The sequence below is a fragment of the Sus scrofa genome, chromosome 12 (assembly GCF_000003025.6).
Source record: "Sus scrofa isolate TJ Tabasco breed Duroc chromosome 12, Sscrofa11.1, whole genome shotgun sequence".
In the NCBI taxonomy this organism is placed as follows: Eukaryota; Metazoa; Chordata; class Mammalia; order Artiodactyla; family Suidae; genus Sus; species Sus scrofa.
In genome coordinates, this window is record NC_010454.4 from 48,255,879 (window position 1) to 48,279,523 (window position 23,645).

General features: G+C 43.8%; 1 protein-coding gene across 7 annotated transcripts in view; it reads right to left on the bottom strand.

The window, feature by feature from the left end:
• The window catches only part of SMG6 (SMG6, nonsense mediated mRNA decay factor), a 214,292-nt gene that overhangs the window by 83,174 nt on the left and 107,473 nt on the right, over nucleotides 1–23,645 (bottom strand). For all 7 annotated transcript variants that reach the window (XM_021067586.1, XM_021067587.1, XM_021067588.1 and 4 more), the window contains one exon: nucleotides 14,290–14,491. In XM_021067586.1, coding sequence (XP_020923245.1) covers nucleotides 14,290–14,491 — 202 coding nt within the window. The remainder of the gene's footprint in view (nucleotides 1–14,289; nucleotides 14,492–23,645) is intronic.

Below are 23,645 nucleotides of genomic sequence, written 5' to 3' on the forward strand. Positions count from 1 at the left end.
ATCACACTGTATCTTGTTAACCACAAACCTTTCTTTTTAGAGACATCAAATTAAACAATTAACAGTAATAGGTGTGTACCAAGATGAGGCAAGCATAACAAGAAAATCCATAGGTCACGTGGGAAAAGACAAGAGAGATATGACTCTATAAAAATTTTAAGGTGTACACTGTAAAAAATATAAACTAGATTTAAAAAAACAAGTTACAGACCAGGGGAAAATATCTGCAACATATAAAACTATCTATAGTATATTAAGAATTCCTACATATCAATAAGGATAATAAGAAACACAAAATGAGCAAGGCCATAAATATACGTATATGTATAAGTCAGAGAGGAAGAAATATAAACATACAATAAATATACAGAAGGATCCTTTATTACACTAGTAAAAATGGCAAGTTAGATACTTTTTTTAACATAGAAGATTAGCAGAAACTGAAAACACGGTAATAAACAGTATTAGTGAGAGTATGAGGAAACAGACACTTCCATACTGTTAATGGGAGTGTAAACTGATATGACCATTTTGGAGGGGAATCTGGCAGTATTTGTCAAAATACTGAACATGTATATTTTTTGACAAAGCAATTCTACTTGTGAGAATCTACAGTCCTATAAGGATACAGAGATTTAAATACAAGGAACTGCATTTCAGCACTGTTTGCAGTAACAAATATTGGACATAACTAAGTATCATTTAAAAGACATGTGGATAATTACACCTAGGAGTTCCTACTGTGGCTCAGTGGTTAGGAACCTGACTAATATCCATGAGGATGTGGGTTCGATCCCTGGCCTTGCTCAGTGAGTTAAGAATTAGGTGTTGCTGTGAGCTGTGGTGTAGGTTGCAGATGTGGCTCTGATCCTGTGTGGCTGTGGCTGTGGTGTAGGCCAACAGCTGCAGCTCTGATTCAACCCCTAGCTTGGGAACTTCCATATGCCACAAGTGCAGCCCTAAAAAAAGAAATTAAAAAAAAAAAAAAACCATAAATTACATCAATACAATGAAACATGACGCAACCTGAAGATTTATATGTACTTATTTAGAAATAGTTCCAAGGTATATTAAGCAAAAAAAGAAAAAGAAATAATGTATACATGGCATGTCTTTGAATTTTATTAGAAAAATTAATACTCTGTCACTAACCTGTTAATAGCAATTATCTTTGGGAGGGAGGGACTTGTATTCTAATTTTCTATAGTTCTATATTATTTTGTTATTATTACAGAGAGCACGGGTTACTTCTGCAATTAAAAAGTAAAGTTAGGAGTTCCTGCTATGGCACAGTGCATTAAGAATCTGACTGCAGAACATACAAAACTAATCTATTATGAGAATAAACAGGTAAGTGATTGCCTGGGGTGGGAAGTGGACTGGGGAGATTAACTGCAAAGAGGCATTTGGTAATATTCTGGGGAGATGAAAGTATTCTATGTCTTGATTGGCGTGGTCCTTACACAGGTACATACATACATGAGTGCATTCAAATGTATAATTTCATTGTATGTAAGTTATATGACAGTAAGTTGATTACTAAAAGTGAATGTATTAAATTTTTTCAAAAAAATTATTTTTTCAGATATCTACAATTATGAAATTAAAATATATTATTTTACACACATGAGGGATATTTGTAAAGATTAAAAAGGATGGGATAATGAGTTCTGAGATAGAAGTTTATGTCAATAGTTAAGAGTTTTCTCTAAGTTATCATCTATCTTCCCCTTACCAATTTTAATTTTATTTTTCATTCTGGCCCATGTTTCTTAAGTCTTGAGCCAAAAACCCTTTGGGTGTACGCATACATGTAGATAGGTAGGCATGCTTATTACACCGCTGACTTCGGGTTTCTGTGCATCAGTTATCCCCATCAACCCATTCCAAGAGTCACTGTTTATCTACAGGCAATCCTGCCTGCCAAGCTGGAAGTCCAGGGCATTATCCCGATCTTCTGGTCCTTGGAGGCTGTACTACCACTGCTCTCAGACGTTATTGCCCTTGAGTACACTCCCAAAACAATGCAGATCATCCAGTGCATATATTCAGTGCCTCTTAGAGCACTCTCAAGGGTCTGTTCTCTCCCCATAGACTCATATTTTAGACACTCAGGTATCTTTGGACTCAGAATATTCAAAGATCCGAAGATTATTCAATCCAGAGAGAAAGCAGCAAGTAAACCGATAAAATCTTAAAGGACTGAAGTAAATGGAAGTGGTAATTAGTAATTCCACAAATTCATAAACAATTAGTAAAGAGGTGAGCGAGAGAGTACAAAAAAGGAAAGTGAAGGCAACAATGAGTAGACAGAAACATACAATACAAAGGATCAGTGCCAAAGGGCCACTGGTGAAATGAATCATTAGACAAAGTGGCCCATCAAAGTATTTATTGCACCTAAATTGAGAAGAGGTTAAAAAAAAAAAAAAGAGAGAGAGAGACAACGTTGAATTTATAATATTTTTAGATATAAACCAGAGGACTTTCCAAAACACTGTATAACTTTTACTAAGTTTATACCCTTTATCAAGGGATCCTTTGATTAAACAGGCAAAAGAGAGATGGAAATAAATATAGTTCATAGTATATTTCTAAATATCTGGCTGGAAAGAATTTTTCCTTAGATATCTATGGGTTGATAGGAAAATGCAAGAAGGAAAAACTAATTTAAAGGGTGAAGACAAACAAAAGATCTTATCTGGCACGGTGTGACAAAGGAATATAAATGTTCTGACTGCCTAAAAAACAGAGCTCTCTCCCTCCCAAGTCTCCAAAAGTTCTTATCTCTTTCAATATAAAAATGAAACACTTCTTACACAAGGGTAATCAAAGAAAGTTCAAAAGTTATTCATAAAAAGCTTTTACAAATCATTGAGGAAAAAAAATGAATGAGCATTCTAATGGTAAAAAGGGCAAAGACCATGAGGTAATTTATAAAATATAATACTAATACATATAATCAATAAGCATAATACTTAAAAAAGGCAACCCTACCAGTAACCAAAGAATGAAAATCAAACAATGAGATGCCATTTTTGCCTATCTTCCGCAAAGTTACAAAAAATTAAACAGCTAGAAAAGTTATCATATTTTGCAACTGAAACAGCTACAAACCTTTTTTGGAGGGTATTTTGCTGTTATCCATCAAAAGTAAAAAATTCTGCATGCTCACTTTAACCTAGAAATTCCACTCAAAAATTTACCTTATGGAGTGCCCGTCGTGGCTCAGTGGTTAATGAATCATGAGGTTGTGGGTTTGATCCCTGGCCTTGCTCAGTGGGTTAAGGATCCGGCGTTGCTGAGAGCTGTGGTGGAGGTTGCAGCCGCGGCTCGGATCCTGCATGGCTATGGCTCTGGCGTAGGCTGGTGGCTATGGCTCCAATTTGACCCCTAGCCTGGGAAACTCCATATGTTGCGGGAGCAGCCCAAGAAATGGCAAAAAGACAAAAAGACAAAAAAAAAAAAAAAAATTACCTTAGGAACTGATAAAATATACACGTAAAGATTTCTGTATCAGGTTGCTTGAGATGGCATCATTTATAAAAGTGAAAAATCACTAAGTTTCTAAAATGTCTAATGATTGAGGACTAAAATACTATGGTATGTCCATCCATACATGTTAATACAATGTAGCCATTAAAATTCACATTATAAGTGAATAGGAAAACATATTCAGGATATATTTATTGCCAAGTGAACAAGGTAAATTATGATTCAGTAGATACAGTTTTATTCTATTTCTGTTAAAAAGCAAAAAACTTCACATTTATCTGTGTCCATCCATCTATCCAACCAGGAGAGAAGAGAGAGGGATCGAGGAATTTTTTATTTTCCTTATTGCTAATACTGACTTTCTAGTATTTCTTAAAACAAACATCTATTTTGTAATACAAAGAAAATTTATTTTTATAATTAAAAAGCATATATTTCTGAGTTAAATAACTATTTCCAATATTCCAAATGAAGTGCTCAAACTGAAACACAGATATATTCCCCACGCCCCATGATGCCTCCTTTGTCTACTGTGAACACGGTAATGGCTGCGGCATCTAGAATAGTGCCTGACGCACACAGCAGACAGTCAATAGCTATTAAATGGGGAGATGCCATCCATCTGCCGTAAACCATAAAGAATTACTGCCAGATGGATAGAAGATAGCTGGAAACGGCTCATTAAGAGCCAACTCATAGCTTCCCTTCTTAAGAAAGCAACTTTTTTTTTTTTTTTTTGGCTGCACCTAAGGAATGCAAAGTTCCCAGGCAAGGGCTAGAACCCATGCCACAGCAGTGACCCAAGCCATGGCAGTGACAGTGTTGGACTCTTAACTCACTGAGCCACCAGGGAACTTCAGAAAGCAACTTTTAAAAAAAATTCATTTTGCGTGATGTTAGTATATAGCTATGGAATTGATTTTTGTGTGCTGACTTTGTATGCAGCAACTTTGCTAAATGCATATATTAATTTTAATAATTTATCCTTATTTTCTAAACATGTATCACATTATTTACAAATATAGGGGTTTTTTCCTTCCCAATTGTTTGATTAGTATTTTCTTTTTCTTATTGTAATGGCTAGAACCTGCAATATAAGCTGAATGACACTGGTAATTACTCACCCATGTCTTATTCTATTTCTTGACATGCTTGTTTGTTATAGAGTTGCTCACTTTGTGATGAGCCTTTTAGTTTTATGTATTTCTATATGTTAAAAAGAAAAGAAAGCAGCAAGAAAAGTAAACAATGAAGAGCCTGGCAAAATTCTCCAGTTTGGAAGGGTCAGTTAGTTTCTTATTGCTGCTGTAACAAAATACCACAAATTTAATAACCTAAAACAATACAATTTCTTATCTTACAGTTTGGGAGATCAGAAGTCCTATAATCAAGGTGTTGACAAGGCTGTGTTCTTTCTGGAGGCTCTATGGGAAAATCTGTTGCCTTGTCTTTTTTGTTTCTATCTTCTTTTTTTACAGCCACACCTGCCACACAAGCAGCAATATGGAAGATCCCAGGCTAGGGGTTGAACTGGAGCTGCAGCTGCCAGCCTATACCACAGCTACGGCAACACCAGATCTGAGCCGAATCTGCAAACTACACCACAGCTTGTGGCAATGCCAGATCCTCAACACACTGAGCAAGGCCAGGGATCAAACCCACATCCTCAGGGACACTATGCCCTGCTGAGCTACAACGGGAACTCTGCCTTTGCTATTTTCTAGTACCTAGAGGCCACCTGCATTCCTTGGCTCATCGTCTCTTCCTCCACCTTCAAGGCCAGCAGCATTCCACTTCCAAATCTCTTTCTCTCTCTGCCCCGCACCCCCTCCCCCCTTTCTCTCCCTCCCCCCACCCCCCGTGACTTTTGGTTCCATCATCAGATCCCCCTTTTCTGACCCTGACATTCCTGCCTCCTTAGAAGAACCTCTGTGATTATGTTGAACCACCTGGATAATCCAGGGTCATCTTCCTATCTCAAAATCCTTGACCTAAACACATCTAAAAAGGACCTTTTGCCTTGTAAGGTAAAACATATTGAACAGATTTGGGGAAGTAAGACATGGACCGTCTTTGGGGGAGGGCATTCTCCTGCCCAGCACGAAGTGCAAGGGCACAGGGGCAGATGCAGAACAACACCTGGAAGACTTTTCACTGCTACAAATCAGTTCCATTCACAATCAGCAGTTCAGAGAGGCCCGAGTGAACATTAACGGGAGGTGACCAGAGTGTGGAATTTCTTCCTGACATGGTAGGACACGGCTCTAGGAAAAGGAGATCAGAAATTGCTGTATCGGAGTTCCCGTCGTGGCGCAGTGGTTAACGAATCCGACTAGGAACCATGAGGTTGCGGGTTCGGTCCCTGCCCTTGCTCAGTGGGTTAACGATCCGGCGTTGCCGTGAGCTGTGGTGTAGGTTGCAGACGCTGCTCGGATCCCACGTTGCTGTGGCTCTGGCGTAGGCCGGTGGCTACAACTCCGATTCAACCCCTAGCCTGGGAACCTCCATATGCCACGGGAGCGGCCCAAGAAATAGCAACAACAACAACAAAAAGACAAAAAAAAAAAAAAAAAAAAGAAATTGCTGTATCATTTATGCGAAACAGAGGATACCAGCTCTGGTACAGGAGCTCCACTATACACGGCACAGAAAATGTAGAAAATAAATTCATTTATTGAGTACACATATCACCTGGTCTTCTCACTCACTTCAGGGTGGTGACGTGGTAATACAAACTTTTATCAATCAGTTTTAGACTTGAGAACAGGATTCTAAATAATATTTGTAGACAAAGAAGGCATCCGGTTAGAAGCTTTTGTGGAGTAAGTATCTGAGTAAACCTATCTTTGTTCAAAGATATACAAATGGCCAGAATCAGATTGCAGAAATGGAAGTTGGGGCATATGAAGAGTCTACAACATAAAAAGGGGAACGCAGCATGCAAAGAGACAGAGAAATAAAGAATATTTGTGGGTAAAATGTTAGCTGAAGAAGAGAGTATCTGCTTTACTCTTAAAACTGAATTTTTTTTTTTTTTTTTTCCTGGCTGCACCTGCGGCGTGTAGAGGTTCCCGGGCCAGGGATAGAACCTGTGCCCAGCAGTGAAAATGCCAGATCCTTAACCTGCTGAGCCACTGAATTTTAAACCACAGATTTTGTGAGGTACACTAAAAAATGAATGATAAAAACAGATAAAAGAGATGTGGACAAAAGGAAGGCAAAAATACAAACGTTACAGGATAAGATAGGGAAATAATTCAATAGCAGACTTAAAAACTGAATGTTTAGAAGCAATAAAGTGTAGAATCAGCACTACAAAAATCTAAATCAATTACAGAGAGGAAAAACTTGAGAAGCACTCTGAGAATGCAGAGGCAAAGCAAAAAAGGTTTGAAATGACAGAAAGATATGCAGAGGAAAGAGAATGGAGATCTAACATACATTATTAGAAAAGAAATTACTAAAGAAAAGAATAAAACAAATGCAACATTAGAAATCGAGGACATAAGAGATGAAAACTTTTCTGGTTCAGAGACAGAACTGCATCTGCGTATTTATAAAAAGCTCATTACATGTAATATACCATGAAAAATTACAGAGCCCAACATCTAAACAAATCCCCATACAAACTGAAACTCAAGATTTAAAAAGTTGTGAGTTACTTATGCTGTATGGAAAAAAGTTTACCTACAAAGGAAGGAAAATCAGACTTTTCTCCAATTTTTCCTAGCCATTAATGCAATGGAGTAATGGCTATTGTTCTGAAGGGGAAAAAAAGTGGATCTAAGCTAAGTTGCCATTCAATGCAAAGGCAAAATAAGAACGCTTTCAAAACACAAGTGTTCAAAAAAATAGTTGTGAAGAATGTCCTTGATATATTGTTTAATGACAAGAACAAAGTAAGGAAGAGAATGTATATCACACTATCATTTTGATCATATATGTACATATGTTTATAAATGTTTAAATGGGCACAAAAAGGATCTAAAAAGATAAACATCAAATTGTTAATAGTGGTTATTCCTAGAGGATGACTTTTGACTATATTTTTTATGAACTGTTTTGATGATTTTGCATGAGTGTGTATTACTACTGTATTTTACAAAATATCACCTTAATTTTTAAAAAGCCTCCAGGTTATCTTTGTTGAAAAAAATTCCAAAATGTTGCATCTGAGTAAAAGATGAATCAAAATAACATAAGAATGGGAGAGCCAAAGACTAGAAGGACTGAAAACTGAGCACTGAAAACACTTAATGTAAAATTAATTCTAAATAATTATTGCAAATTTAGAAACAAAATGCAACTATGTGAAAAAAAAACATATTTTAAGCAATCCTAATTTCCACATCTCCAGTACAGAATAGTTAGTTGTTGTTGTTTCTTTCATTCCTGATATTGGTACTTTAAGACTAGATTACGTATGTTCTTCAAAAATGTAGCCACTGGTATTTTCCAGACAATTAAACAACAAAGGCAACATTCCCCCCAAACTATGTACGTATGTATGTATGTATATATACGTGTGTATAAAAACAAGGATATTTTAAAAACATAAAACAAAGCATACACAGTATGGTCCCCATTTTATGAAGGAAAAGACTAAGGAGACATATAAGCACGGGGCGGAGGGGGGGGGAGACTAAAAGGACATATACTAAACCATTAACACTGGTTGATTTTAGGTAGTAGTTTGTAGGTGGTTTTTATTTTCTTGTGCTTTCCTATGTTTTCTATTTGAAATATGTTCTGGTAATTATGAGTGCAACAAACAACACACCAAAAATGTCACTTAACAAATACATTAACAGTGCAGTACTTTTAAAGGTTGGACAATTTAAACCTCATCTGTACATTTTCCTAATGACAAAGTTTCCCTGGGATCCTACATCCAGACAGAAACCCACAGTGACTATAAGAATGAATGGGGTGTGACTGCGAGACTTATAATATCACCGTATAGGAGTTCCCACTGTGGCTCAGTGGTAACAAACCTGACTAGTATCCATGAGGATGCAGGTTCAATCTTTGGCTCCCACTCAGTGGGTTAAGGATCTGGTGTTGCTGTGAGCTGTGGTGTTGCCATGAGCTGTGGCGTAGGTTGCAGATGTGGCTCAGATCCCGCATTGCTGTGGCTGTGGTGTAGGCTGGCAGCTGCAGCTCCAACTAGACCTCTAGCCTGAGAACTTACATATGCCCCAAGTGCAACACTAAAAAAAAGGAAAAGAAAAAAAGGAGTTCCCGTCATGGCGCAGTGGAAACTAATCCAACTAGGAACCATGAGGTTGCGGGTTTGATCCCTGGCCTCGGCTCAGCAGGTTAAGGATCCAGCGTTGCCATGAGCTGTGGTGTAGGTCACAGACACAGCTCGGATCTGGCATTGCTGTGACTGTGGGGTAGGCTGGCAGCAACAGCTCCAATTGGACCCCTTACCTGGAAACCTCCATATGCCACAGGTGCAGGGCCCTAAAAAAAGACAAAAAGACACACTCACACAAATAAATAAACAAATAAAATATTCAATCTTATCAAAAAAATATAATAAGACTTATTATTTATTCCCTAATCAAGCCAAAGAGTGGCTCTGGTATTAGCTTGCTGGAAAGTTCTTCACTTAAGTTCTTGCTAAGACAATATGGGCAGGAAGACAAAGAATACAGGTTAATCTACCTGGGGATGCTAGAATGACAATCGCTTACATCTATGACACAAATGTTCTGGTTCTCAAAACATCATGGTTAATATGGCTGCAGCCAAGAAAAAACAGGGCCTGTCACTAAGTAAGTTCTGGCTTAGTGTCACCTATAGCTATATAGTCACATGCATATATTTTGAAGATGATAATCAAGCTTTTTTAATGCTAATGCCTAACATGAACTCAACATCTTTCTCCTAAAAGTTTCCTTTTTATCACTTCTATCTGCCTACAGGGTTACTGAAATTTCAATGAGGAATACATGTTAAGAGCTTACAGTGCCTGAAACATGATTAAACATGCGAAATCTTAAAACTTTTATTATTATTATGGTTTGAATACTTTTTCAATCACTTATGCTTATGCACTATAATGCAGCAAAAAGAACATAGTGTTTTATTTGTTCTTTTAAAACATGTTCTTATGGAAAATTTCATCATATACAAAAATCAGAATACTATAATAAACTCCATGTACCCATTATTCTAATTTGATAATGATCAATATTTGATCTTTTTTTCTCCCATCTACACTAGCTAACCTTCTGCAGATTATTTGGAAGCAAATCCTAGATATCCAATCATCACAACATGATGCTCTGAAGTCACAGAGACAAGGATTATAATCCTATACTTCCTCACTTAGCTACATGACCTTGAGTAAGCTACTTAACCTCTGAATTTAGGTGACTAGCAGTCACTCAATGAATCAAAGATCACTTTCTCCTAGTTGGTTCTAATTTTCAGCATCTGTGATATTTCTCTCTAAATGTCACCAGATCCACTCTATTGCTTTCACCCTAATCTGTACTCTTTATCTTACTTTTGGATAATCCCAACCTGTCTTCTCATCTTTTGCTTATCCCACACCTGGGTTTTCTACTATGGTTTGTTTCTTTTAGGCAGAATACTAGTCCTATAAGATGTTCAGTAAATCAAAAAGATCAAGGGTGATGCAAGTTTGGGAAAGATTGGAAAGGCTATCCTTCTCACAAAGTATAGCAGATCAAGAGGTCTTGCAGTAGTTGCCTATGCCAGAGCCACAGCAATGCCAGATCCAAGCCACATCTGCGACCTACACCACAGCTCACGGCAATGCCGGATCCTTAACCCACTGAGCGAGGCCAGGGATCAAACTCATATCCTCATGGTTCCTAGTTGGATTTGTTTCTGCTGTGCCACCACGGGAACTCCTCAAATTAGCAATTAAGAACCTTCAAAACTAGAGTTCTGCAGTATATGCCTGGGAAATACAATGACAGGTTAGCACCAAATCAGTGTTCCTTAAGCAATGTCTTCATTGGGAAACTACCAGCGCAACAAAATTTCAACAGTTTCTCCTTAACTATTGGTTCAAATTAACTTAGGTTGCCTCTTAACATCTTTGCATATGCCATAAACTGTCTTCCAAACCAGGAGGGTAGCTGCCTTGTATGTCTGGCTCTCTCATGCAGTGTAATATCGGTGTGCTCAGCCAACGTCTGTTGAGTGAGCACCCAGACCGGACCAAACATGTGACTAATCGTGACTAGCAGTGAAACTGCTCACGTGGTTACTACAAAGTCCTTGAGGTACTTTACATTTCTTAGGAGTGAACATTAGAAGCTGTAGAAAATGTCTATCTCCTTCAGATATCTAAAGGGTCAAGAGTTCCTAAAGAGTCCCTCTGACACGTCCATTCCAATCTTCGAGGTCAGCCATGGAGATGTGTCCCAAGTGAGTTTATCATCATTCTTCACTCCTCTCTTGAGCCTCAGCTGCCTCTTTCACAAAATAAAGGTACTAATATCTACCTGGCGGGCATACTGTGAGGACTCAATGAAACACTGGACAGAAGTACCTACTCCAGGGACTGACACATCCTAGATATTCAAGAGATATTATATTTTCCTGCCGTGGAGAATAAAGCAGAGTAAAAGCAAAAGGAAGGCATGTAACATCTTATACAGGGTAGCCAGGGAAGGCCTCTCCAACAAGGTGGCATTCAGAAGGGAGGGGAAGTGCCACACAACTATCTGGGGACAGTTTAGGAGGAAAGCAAGTGCAAAGAGCCTGAGGCTTGAATGTGTGGCCTGTCTGAGGAAGAGCAAGGATGCCAATGTGACTAAAGAATACTGGGCACAAGGAAAGTAGCAGGAGCTGGGTCAGACTGTCAACACAGAAGTGACATGATCTTCTTGGTGGTTTAAAGAGATCACTCCAGTTGCTGTGCTGAAAAAAGACCGGAGAGTAGGAGGAGGAAAGAACCAGAGAAAAGACATTTCATTGACTTGAGCTAGGATGCAGTGGTAAGAAAGGGTTGCATCTGCATTTATTTTGAAAGAAAGAAGACTTGGGTTGCTGACAGATTAGATAGGGAGGTGTGAGTAGAAGAGAAGAGCCAAGAATAGCCCCGAGAATTTTTTTTTTCTTCTTTTTTTGGCTGCACCTGCAGCATATGGAAGTTCCCAGGCCAGGGAACTTCAGATAATCCGAGCCACTGCTGCAATCTACACCACAGCTGTAGCAATGCTAGGTCCTTAACCCACTGCACCACAGAGGGAATTCCAACCCTAAGAATTCTTTTTTTTTTTTTTCTTTCTTGGTCTTTTTGCTATTTCTTTGGGCTGCTCCCACGGCATATGGAGGTTCCCAGGCTAGGGGGCGAATAGGAGCCGCAACCCCCGGCCTACACCAGAGCCACAGCAACGCGGGATCCGAGCCGCGTCTGCGACCTACACCACAGCTCACAGCAACACCAGATCGTTAACCCACTGAGCAAGGGCAGGGACCGAACCCACAACCTCATGGTTCCTAGTCGGATTCGTTAACCACTGCGCCACGACGGGAACTCCCCAACCCTAAGAATTCTGACACGAATAACCCCAAAGTTAAAGTTACCATTTAACAGATGGGAAGACTGAAGAAAAACCAGGTTTGGGGGAGAGAAATTCAGGATCTGGAGCTGCTGTGTTGGACACACCTATTTCACAGTCCTTGAGGTAGAGACCTACCTTAGTCTCAGTGAGCTGCAACTGCCCGGGGCAGCCTATGATTCACACACAACCACAGGCTGAGGGCACGGACCTCTGACTTTGTATCTTTCTCTGATCAGGTCGTACACTTATCATATATTGTTTCATACTGCAAACGGTATCATACACATGTATCATATGCTCATACTAGAGCTGAGAGAGGTGAGAAGATAGGGCTTACCAAGTGTGAAACTGATTAGGTCTCCTTCCTTGCTTTGCACTGAGAGACAGCTAACCCAACAGCCAGTTCCCAAAAGCACCCTTCAGAATCAAGACCACCCTATGCTCACAGAAGAACAGTCCATGCTCGCACTCCCCCAGCCCAAGCCACGGTTGCCCAGTTTGTCAGCTCCTCAAAGCCTAGACTTCGTTAGCTGTCCTCAGCCTCACATACTACAACTCCCCATTGTTATTCCCTCCTGAGACTAAAAAAGTAGGATTTCATTCCACCTTTTCACTGGAAAAGCACAAAACGAATATTCCTCTTGAGAGAGAGAGGTTTTCACATTCCCAAGATGAGCCATTAAATGTGTCCAAAGAGTATGGGTTTTTGATATGTCAATGTCTAGAACATTTTACCTAACTACAGAGATTTAACCAAAGGGAATATATATATAAAAATTCTGCTATAAGAAGTCACTTCTCTGTTTATATAAGTTCAAAAACTCAGGCAGGAGTACCCTGGTGGCTCAGTGGTTAAGGATCTGGTGTTGTCACTGTTGTAGCTCTAATTACTGCTGTGGTGCGGGCTCGATCCCTGGCCTGGGAACTTCCACATGCTGTGGGCGCGTGGTTCAATAAAGCAAAGACTGGCTAAAGAAAGCTTAGTATAGCAGAGAATACCAAGTGATCACCGAAAATGATTCCATGTAAGAAAACATTAAAAGATATTAAATGAAAAAGCTGATTATAAATAGCATGTATAATATGACCCCCAGTTGTGTTAACAAAAAAAAGTGCTGTGTGTATATACTATTAGTTAAAAATTAGCAAAAACAGCAGTTGTGGTACCACTGGGTAGAGGGACCATGGATACTTTTCTTCTTTTTACTTCTCTCCAGTGAACATATATATATATTCTTTTCTCACTAAGAAAAAGCCAAAAAAATTTCATATTCAATATAAAATCTCTCATATTTGCAGTTTATGTTTGGAATTTGGTTTTAACTGACTTATAAAAAATCTACCCCATCTCTCTCTCTACATTTCATATGGCTCAAAACACTTCCTTGTGGAAGCAACCTGTGGACTCTCCTTGGAAGGCTCCCCTCTAGGGGATGTGACGCCAACAACTTTGCAGAGAGGTCAGTCGCCGACTTCTGCTCGGCACAAGGGACCTGCTCCCGGGGGTCTGTGGGTGCAGCTTCCCCAGCCCAGCAACCACCACACAGGAATGTGAAGCAGAAGGGACTGCCCTACGCTCCACACCTGGCCACAGACCCAACTGTTAGGCAGAGACTCAGAGTTTCACAGTCCCCACCAGGGCAACAGGCAATGGGCTTTGTTTTCTATAAACAGACAGACAAGGAAAAAGTTCAGGTTAAAACACAGTCCTCGGAGGAAGAAAAATAGAAACCAGGCAGCGGGGAATGCTTCATATTCCTAAAAGCTTTTTTTGTAAGTTAACACATGGTGTCTGCTTCTCTCTAGTCACCTATTTATCACTCTCCTCCTCAGAGAAGGGAAAAAGCCCTGGCTGTTTTCCTAGTGCGGAGTTTTGTGGCTGGGGGGAAGGCGGAGAGGGGGGAGGAAGGAGGGTGCTTTAAGCATGATGCAAACCATTTGGAGCTGAGTGAGAGCACTGCCAACACAAGCTGCACTATTTAAACAAGTGAGGAAATGATCGTATATACAACATGCCAGCGAGCGCACACACACACCAAAGGAAGTTGAGAGGGCTTTTTTTTTTTTTTTTTTTCAGGACACAGAGCTGGATGTCAGCGGCTAAAAGGTCGATATTTTCCCTTAACACCCTTCTCAATGACTTAATCATGTTCCGTTTGCACAGAAAACTTCCCAAGAATAAAAAAGTCTGGAGAATAAAGAGGAGGGGTGAATGGGGAGGGATGTTTGGCCTGGGCCTGACCTTATCCGAGGTTTTCTCCACGTAGCAGGGGTCCTGAGGGGCAGCCAGCAAGGGGACAAAGCCCGAGAGAAGCCGATCCTCTTCCAGGATAAGGAGGGTGAGGTCATCGTCCGGGTCCTTGTACAGTGGCACCTCAGACTGATTCACTGCAGTCAGTATGTTACAGAAATCAGCCAGCATTGACCACACATCCACAGCAACCCTGTGAGACATAAGGTAAGAAAAGAGCAGCTCTAAAGAGGGACCAGTTACAGTATTCTAAGCACTTGTGGCAGGGAGGTACTTGTGGCAAATGTTGTCTATGGCTGGCATCTGCCAGGAAATCTAACCCAGAAAGCTAGGATACAAAATTGTGCACTCATGGCAGTAATCTGGTGGGTGTGTGTCCATCTATGCGAAGTTGAAATTGATTAGGGGAGTTTTTAATCCTAACCAGAAAGGAAAAAGAATTTAGAGAATCAGTTGCCTAATGCAGGTCCTGTCACCTTTCCAGACAGTGTGCCTGAGACACTTACTCAAACAGTCAAGACAACCAGTGCCTGGGGCGGCTCCCAGAACTCCCCAACTCCTGTCCAGCCAAGTATATGCCACACAGACAGCAACACAGTGCCAATCTCCCTGCCTTCCTCATGGTCAGAGGGGCTGGTCACATCCCACAGACTCATATGGCTATTACCCCCCGCCCCCCGACCCTAGTCCCCTACAATGTTTAGAACTCTCCTCCTAGGAGTTCCCCTTGTGGCTCAGCAGTAATGAACCTGACTAGTATCCACGGAGACGTGGGTTCGATCCCTGGCTTCGCTCAGTGGGTTAAGGATCTGGCATTGCTGTGAGCTGTGGTGTAGGTCACAGACCATGGCTCAGATCTGGCGTTGCTATGGCTGTGGTGTAGGCCGGCAGCTGCAGCTCCAATTCGACCCCTAGCCTGGGAACTTCCATATGCTGCAGGTGTGGCCCTAAAGGGGGGGGGGGATCTCCTCCTATATACAAGTAGGAAAACAAACACACACCCGACAAACACCTCATATCTGGCCTGCCAAGATCCTCCCAGGAGGGTGAAGCTTCCCGGGCATTTCAGCAGATGAACCAGTACCAGGGCCACCTTGGTCATCCTCATCCCACTCCCGCTTCTGTCACGCACTTCTGGAAGGTCAGATATAGGGACTGTCCCAGTTTTAGCACTGAAAGCCCCATGTCACAAGAAACCTCTCAGTCCTGGGCAAACTGGGATGGCTGGTCATCCCTAACTGCATTATCACCAGGTCCTGGTTGAACCTGAGCAGAAATCTTGAAAATGCAAGGTCTGGATCTCCCCACTTCAAACTCCAGGCAGAATCATTTGTTACCACCATTTGTCCAAAAAAAACAAAAAAACAAAAAACAACTGTGGTTCAGATCCCTGCTTTGGTGGGTGCTAATAAGGATCCTTAGAGCTTTCTTTTTTGTCTGCAGAGGACATAGCTCAAGTAGCCAAACTGTGGTCAGATCCAGGGCCTGCCAAGTCTATAGGCCCCAGGCTGTACAAGACTTGGCTTTCTTTTCCAGAAGACTACCTAACCAGCGAGTCTGAAACAAGCAATGCTCTATGGATGCTAAGTTGCACTCTAAAAGGAGGGAACTGCATAAAATAACAAAGAAAAACTTTACAATTAGGCGCAAGAGATGGAGCGGCAAGAAGCAAAGTGAGCTGTAAGAGCGAGCTACATCCTGGAATCTTCCCAGAGGAGTTACTGCGCATGAGCCAAATCTGCCAGGGAGGGGCCTCGGACCTGAGCAATTCGTTTCTCCTGGAGACCGGGAGCCTTTGGGAGACAGCAGAAAAGAGGACATTCAAGGGACATGGCACAGAAGGTGATGCCGGGGGAGAACGTGGAGTAGAGGTGTGGGGACTCCCCGACTGGCTCCAGGTGGAAGGAGCCTGCACTGGTTTATTTACTGTAATAACTGCACTAGGAAAAGGCAATGAAATGAAACATCTTGTTTTCAAGAGTGTCCTGGGAACTGGGCGGAACACAGCTCCATTAATCACACAACGGCACATAATCAACACACGTGTACTGCACAAGGAGCTCGCCTCGCAGGCTTTGCCCAGGAAAAGGAACATGTTTGGGAAGAATCACCGGAGGGACGAGAGCTTTCTAAAGCCTCTCTCTGCACAGACACCGACAACCAGACTCATTCACAAAGCTCCATCTTTTGGCTCGGCTGAGTTTGGCTGTCAGAAATGTTTAAATATGGAAAAAAATAAACAGTTGCAACACGTTTCAGTGCAGAGATCTGCCTGAGCCCCTTTGTGATGTAATGGGAAACGCGGCATTCAGGCTACCAGCTGTAGAATAAACAGAACTTCGAGGGTTAAAAGGAACTGAACTTTCCACGACCCCATCTGCAGAGAAGAAAATAATAAGAGGAATGATGCACTGCCCCACAGCTCTGATAGTTTATCCTCCGGTCCCGGCTGCAGAGACAAGCACCGGATGTGATAGGGCTGCTCAGGGCCGCCTCCGAGGTTAGCGCTGCCCATGGGAGACGCACAGGGAGGCTCTTCCAGCTCCCCGCTTCCTCCCCCAGTGCCCTGCTGGCCACTTGAGCCCACTGCCTGAGTCTGATCCCACAGTGCTGGTGAGCTCTGGCCAAGAGGCACTGCTCGGCTGCAGAGCAGCAATTTGGAAAATAAACAGGAAAGACGACAGTGAGAAGGAAGAAGGTGAAAAGTCTCCCAGCTGAATTCTTGGCTTGGGGGCCTTGGTTGGTGCCGTGCAGGTCAAGGCTGCTTCAGGACATAGCCGGGGGTGGGGAGGGTGGGCAGCAGCATCTTCAGCAAGGGAGAGGCGGCAGAAAATTACCCACGGCTGCCACAGTGGGAGGCCCCACATCCCTCTCTCATCCTCCCACCCCTACCATCTTGGATCCAAGACGAAGAAATATGTGGTACCATGTGGTTCTCATTACCATGCTCCCCTGTCCCCTAAGGCTCAGATAAACCAAAACTGACTCCTCCCAGAGACTGCTGGCCACCACTAGGGACCCCTGCCCACATCTGCCTCTTGCCCATTACCACCCACCTTGTGCCAAAACCTTAAGACTCACTGCAAAAATGAAGTGGATGAGAGCTCCTGCCCTAGTTTTGATTTGTAAGACACCAGCTTGATGCCAAAAGACATAGGAAGTGTCCCCAAGTTCCCAACTCAGAAAGGTGAAGTGGCCCAAAGGCCCAGCTAGACTGAGCAGAACTGAAGGAATACACCTTCCCGCAGTGTATTCCTGCAGGAAGTGCCCCGATGAAAGCTCATTTCTGCTCTGATCCCTTCAGACTGGTTTTGTCCTGAGTGGCTACTCTCTTCTGGTGTCTCAGTGGGACTTCACACCTCACCATCAGCTATCTCCTCCCTCGCTAAGCACCATACGGACACAAACACAACTGACTAGGCACCCAGAGGCCATACGGTGACTCCTCAAGGGAGTGGGAAAAGGGGAGTATCAGGAAACTAACACCAAAAGGAAGAAGTACTCTGAAGAACGAGGTGAGATGTCTGAGCTCAAAAGTTAAGATATCTGCAAAAGGATGAGGTAATTCCTGGAACCTGAGCGACATCACCTCAGCTTACCCCAGTCAGGCCCCTGGGCTGAGAGGTCAGTTCCGTGGGTGAACACAGGGTTTCCTGTCTGAGTAGAAGGGGAAAAGTTAGCTTTTTCCTGCTCCAGTTCCTTATCCCAGCGAGGACTGCCTTCCAACCTTCACCCCACTGCAAGCCCTCCGACTCTAAAGATTCAAGTTGGTCTGGGCCAAGGAGCCCAAAGTCAAATTCTGGGGGCTACGAGGAACTTTAACTGTAGCTCCCACTCTTTTAGAAATGCTTGGGAAAAGACTCCCCAAAAGCGTTTTCAGACACTCTCAAGCCCTCTTTGGTTCTAAATGAACCCTCTAGAATGCTATGGGCTCGGGCAAGTCCCTCTGGCTTGTTCTGGTCCCAACACATATTTGGGGGAAGCTCCCAGAGCCCAAAAAAACCTACTAAAAGTTAGGGTGCATTCTTCACCAAGCAGACACAAGGCAGCCAGAGCATATGAAACTGCATCCAATGAGTCTGTTTGTGGCTCTCAGAATTGTGGCAAAGGAGCCTCTCAGGCAGCTGTGACGCGACTAGTGAGCAGGAGATCAGCAGTTGCAGGGTGACCCAGTGGCCCAACCCTATGGAACACACCACACACCAGGAAAGCAGACCTCTGCTGGAGTCTGAACGCCAGATCCTAGCTTGGGATGGACCAGCAGTGGCTAGTTAGAGGTATGCGCTCAGGACCAAGGCCCACTCACTTCCCCACAGACATGCATTCCCTTACTCCACCAGGAAGGGAAAAAAATAAGAGTTAATTTACTTTTTATTGCCTCAGAATTCCAAGGTTTAATGTAGCTGTCAGTTTGAGTGCAGTGCAGCTGCCGGCCGATACAATGCAGCCCAGGCCAGCCCAGGTGACTAGGGAAACACATTTCACAGAAATGAACCAACACACACTCTTGGCTGCTTATTTGCGGGGGTATACTGACTTGGGGAATCAGATTAACCCTTCAGGCTATGGTTAGTCCTGCAAACAGCATTAGAAAAGCAGCTTCAGTTCAAGGAACTGAGAAAGCCCTGATCTCAGATGAACCAGAGGGGTTCTGTGTTTCTACAGTTTTGCAGTGTCCTCCAACAAGACGTTACTGAATGACAGCATGCTCAGAAAGATTAAGGTGTGAATTATGTGAGGCAAGTTACACCACAATAATCGATCTCCTTCCTAGAACTCAGAAAGAAAGGCAGATCTGCCAGCTTTATAGGCAAGAGGTCAGGTATGAACTTTTCTGCAAACTCCATCCGGGCAGGATCAAGAGGGGGAGACGGAATGGAGAAGTGGAGGCCCGACCAGGGCTCAGGCCATCCTTCTGTCTAAGGAGTCTAAGTCTAAGGAGGATTGGGCCCTCACACACCCCTTCAAATTTTTACTGGGGGAACAGGCTGACTGGTGATTAATATCAAGTACAATGACCCCATGTTACAAGCCTGCAGGGGCCTGTGGAGGTGGCCATTTCCTGTGTAATACCAGCTTGTTTAAACACTAACATTCAAACTCCACAGCTGCAGAACAAACCCGGAAAGAGTTCAGTGAGAAGAAGCCCTGCATTGTGTTTTGGAGCTATGGAAGATCAGAGAAGTAGTACAGATGGGAAATGAGTTGGTTCTTGGGTTCCTGGGGTGAGGATCTCTGGAAATACAGCTAAGATGGCACAGAAACCAGGCACAAGGAACCTGAAAAAGAGAGAGTCCATGGACTAGAGACACAAAAGGGGAAGACAAAAGGCCACAGAAGAGAAATGCTCTGAAGATATGTAATGTCCTCTTTGGAAACTCGTCTGCCTATGGGCCATCATATTCTAGCCCACAACCCTCCACATGGGGTTCCAAGGCAAACACATAAGACCAATGCAGCCCTAGAGGACGTTCCACCCAACTGCTGAAAACTGCAGGAAGTGAGCAGATAATAGCAGAAATGGACCTGAATCCAAGAAGTCTGGGAGAGTCAAAAGACCAGTACCCGGGCTTGAAATAGCTTAGGAAGCCCCTCGGAAAGCCAAGATGTCATGCCAACTCTGTTTTCAGTAGGCTGAGGATCTGGTTCCGGCATCAGGGCTGGGCAGCTCAACAGGATGGGGTGGAGACGGGTGGGGGTGGGGGGAGATCTGTGCCACACTCTCTGAGATTTAGAAACTACAGTGTATTTTCCAGATGCCACCATGATATAAACAGGAGATAAAGTTATCAGGGATCACTGTTCTAGGAGTTAAGACATGGGTAGCAAGATACCATCCTCCAAGGAGAATAGCTGTTTATTAGGTAACCACTAAAAAATACGAGACTCCGTTAAAGAAGATCCTTTCTGCCTTTCTAATTAACACGAACGAGTCAACTTGGGCCCTTGGAAGAGTGCCCAACTTAAACTAAGTCTGCCCAATAGGGCAAAATCAGTCTGAGGCTCAGTCACCTACACCACTCCAAGAACATAAACTTCATGTTCTAAGCAGTGCAGCTGGAGCCCTATGGCCAACAACAGGTCACGGTAACCTCATTCCAGGATTTCTCAAGTACCTCTTCTGTGCCTCCCTGAACCGCTCTCTAGGTCAGTGCCTTATTTGACTTCAGTTCTCCCAAGCTGCATTCAGATGTATGGCCTGGGTCGCATCACCATGGTGTGTTAAACCCATCAGTACTGTGTGTTTGGGAAAGAGCAGCCCCCAGGGGACCTCGACATCTCCACGGCATGAGTGGAGCCCTTGGCGGCCTCCCTGGTGCGGATTCTCACGGTTCCTGCCTCTCTAAATTTTTAGCTGTAACCACTCCAACACGTCTTCTTAGTTTAGCACACACTGGACCCAAATAACCTCAGCCCAGAGCTGGAAAGTACTCTCCCTGGGGTCAGCGGCTGTACCCTGCTGGGGTCAGACTGGAGCCTTAGGCCAACACCCCTTCCTCTCACAAGAAGTCCTGGGGGAGGAGTGGGGAGGGGGCAGAAGCTCCTGCCGTGGGAGAGATCACGTGTGCCCCACACTCAGCACTTGGAGGAAGAGGAACCCCCTGGTGCCAGGCTATAGTGCTGACGCCCCAACCCGGAGCCAAGGAGACTGGGTGGGGAGCCAGGGTAGCAAAGGGGCTTCCCACAGTCACCACCACTTCCTTCAGGGAAGTGCTGATGGACTATTACTTAGTGACCTCCTAAAATGCCCTTCTGGGAAGACGTATTAAGCGTCCTTGAAGGGGTGCCGATTAGACTTGGGATTAGTTCTTATTTCAGAGCTGCCCTCTGAGGGTGAGCGAAGGAGCTGTTTTTTAGCTCAGGAATTTCTATCTCGTCTGCAGGGTCAACACATGTAGGCTCCCTGCGGAAATTAGCTTACTGCATACTCCCTACATATCCCCATGTCTCTCTATGTGACAGCACCTCAGAGGGCTCCCTACAAACCTTTTCCAGCATGCTCTGTAGACTATACAAGACAAGCCATGGAAAGGCAGCAAGTCCAGGAATTTTTGGAGGGTTTTTCTTTTTTTTTTTTTTTTTTTTTTCTTTTTAAATCAGTACTCCAATCCAACAGTGTGATAAATGCATCCGAGCTACAATTAGGAAGATATATAGCATCAGAATGCGAAGGTCTGGGCAGCCTGGTGAAACGCGGGCTCTCCAGAGCCCCAGCTATGTTTCCCATTATGTAACCCTGGTCATGGGCAGACAGCCAGACTCCAAATGAAAAAGAGACTCTGGCTTGGCACTGGTTCTATTTTCCTATCCTCATTCGGGGTCAGCGCAGTGTCATACAGCTGCAGAGAAAGCTCTGGGGATTAAACCTGGGAAAGCCTCCAAGACCAGGACCTGGGTTCAAGTACCAGCTGAAAGCAATAAACCAACTGCCACAGCTGGGCTAGGTTTGGATGTTCTCAAAGTCCCCTGACTCTTTCACTTACTGAGAACTAGAGATCAAGATGAGGGAAGATTTGGCTTCAGCAGAGACTATGAAATGAGGTAGGTTGTCCCACTGCCCTGGCCTCGCCAAAGGTCTTGGGATGCAAGGGGGCTACGCTTAGGCTCGTGGAGGCCCGCTGCTCTGCTCTTCTCCACCACCTGACACTCACAGCCTGCCTCATGCTCACTGGTAACACAGGGAGGAGCTGCCCCTCCCCTCTAACGAGGCCTCGCCCAGAAACTGTGCTCCCCGCTCCTCCCCCACCCCAAGGAGATGGCCCCTCCGAACACTGTGGTCTGTTCTAAATCGACCAAAGCACTCTACACTGTCTTTTACAGTGGCTCAAGGCAACTTTCCACACCCTGCTACAATCCTCTGGACCAAAAATTTCCTGGGATGTAAAGCCATCCTATTACAGCTCTTAGCAGATACAAATGGGAAGTCAAGTAACTTGGGTGCTGATCCCAGCAGACATACCTACTAAGTGCCACTGTGTGGGAAGGCACAAATGGCCCTGAAATCCTGCCCTGGACACTCTGCAGTGTCACTGATGTTCTGTTGTCATCATTCTAAGTAGTCCATGTGTGCCTAAGTGGCTACTGCCAAAAAAAAAAAAGTAAATTTAACCAGAAAGAAGAAGAGGAATACAGGCAAAAGGAGAGGACCAAGGAGACGAATGAGGTGCTCTGGAATTCCCCCGGGGAAAGTGGAAGATGCTCTGAAATGACTCTAACTGTACAAGCAAAGACAGTAACATAATGAAAGACCGGGAAGGAAGGGAGGAAGATTAAATAAGGATCCAAATATATGAAGGCGACAATTTGGGAGTGGGATTTCTGGAGGAGAAGCAAACTGAAGTGTAGGTTATCTGGTCACCTTATCTTAGGATCGATGAGGATGTGTCTTTGTAGAGAGCACACGCAGGCAAAGACCACTGAAAACATACACAGGAGCGGCGTTAAGTGGAAGCCGTTTCCTTCCTCCTCTCTCGAGAGCGTTCCTAAACCCTCCAAAATGAAGAGCACCACAAGGACCTTAAGAGTGTCAGAGGGATTACTGTTCTGACATCTATGGAACTCTCTGGAGTATGCTATGCCCTATAGTCTTAAAAGCCTCCGCACTATGGAAGATCAGTGGGTGTAAGATGCCACTCTGCAACCCACAGAACCACCATACCTTGCCACTCTCTCAACCGGGTGAGTATTCACTCCGTGCGTGTCAGGCAGTTATGAGAGGGACTGGAAAGAAGGGAGGTAAATTCTGATTCCACTTTTCCAGTGCTCGGAAGGCCATGAGGTGGAATGACCTTCAGGGGTGGTCAGGCCAGGTATGCGCGGTCCCAAAGTGGCACCAGCCCTCAAACCACCACGCCTCGTGGTCGCCCCGGGATAGCAAAGCCTCTCCTTTATGCTTAAACTTGCATTCCAGAGACAACCAGTCATTGATCCCAACTGCAAAGACAGACAGTGTAGAGGGGACTCTTCTCCACCCCCGACTTTCTAGCCTAGACTGGACCGTCAAAAAGCAAGTTACAGCTACAGGAACCCGTTTACTAGGAGCTCAGATCCCATCTATTATGTGGTCAGATTTGCCTTCCCTGTGAAGAAAAGTCTGAAAAGACTAAGCAAATGTGATTCAAATGTCCCACCCCCGTGCCTCTCTGCAGCCTTGGAGGTGAAGCCCAGCTGGGGATGGCTGTAGCACAGAGCACGTGCCCAGCTGCAGATTGAGCCCTTGCCCAAAGATGGGCAGCAGCTCGCATGAGCCGGCAACGGGCCATTTGCTGCAGCATCCAAAGAGAAAACAGACTCAGCACCTCAAGCAAATGAGGCCCAGCACTTCCTGTGTGAGCTTTCCATTTCCT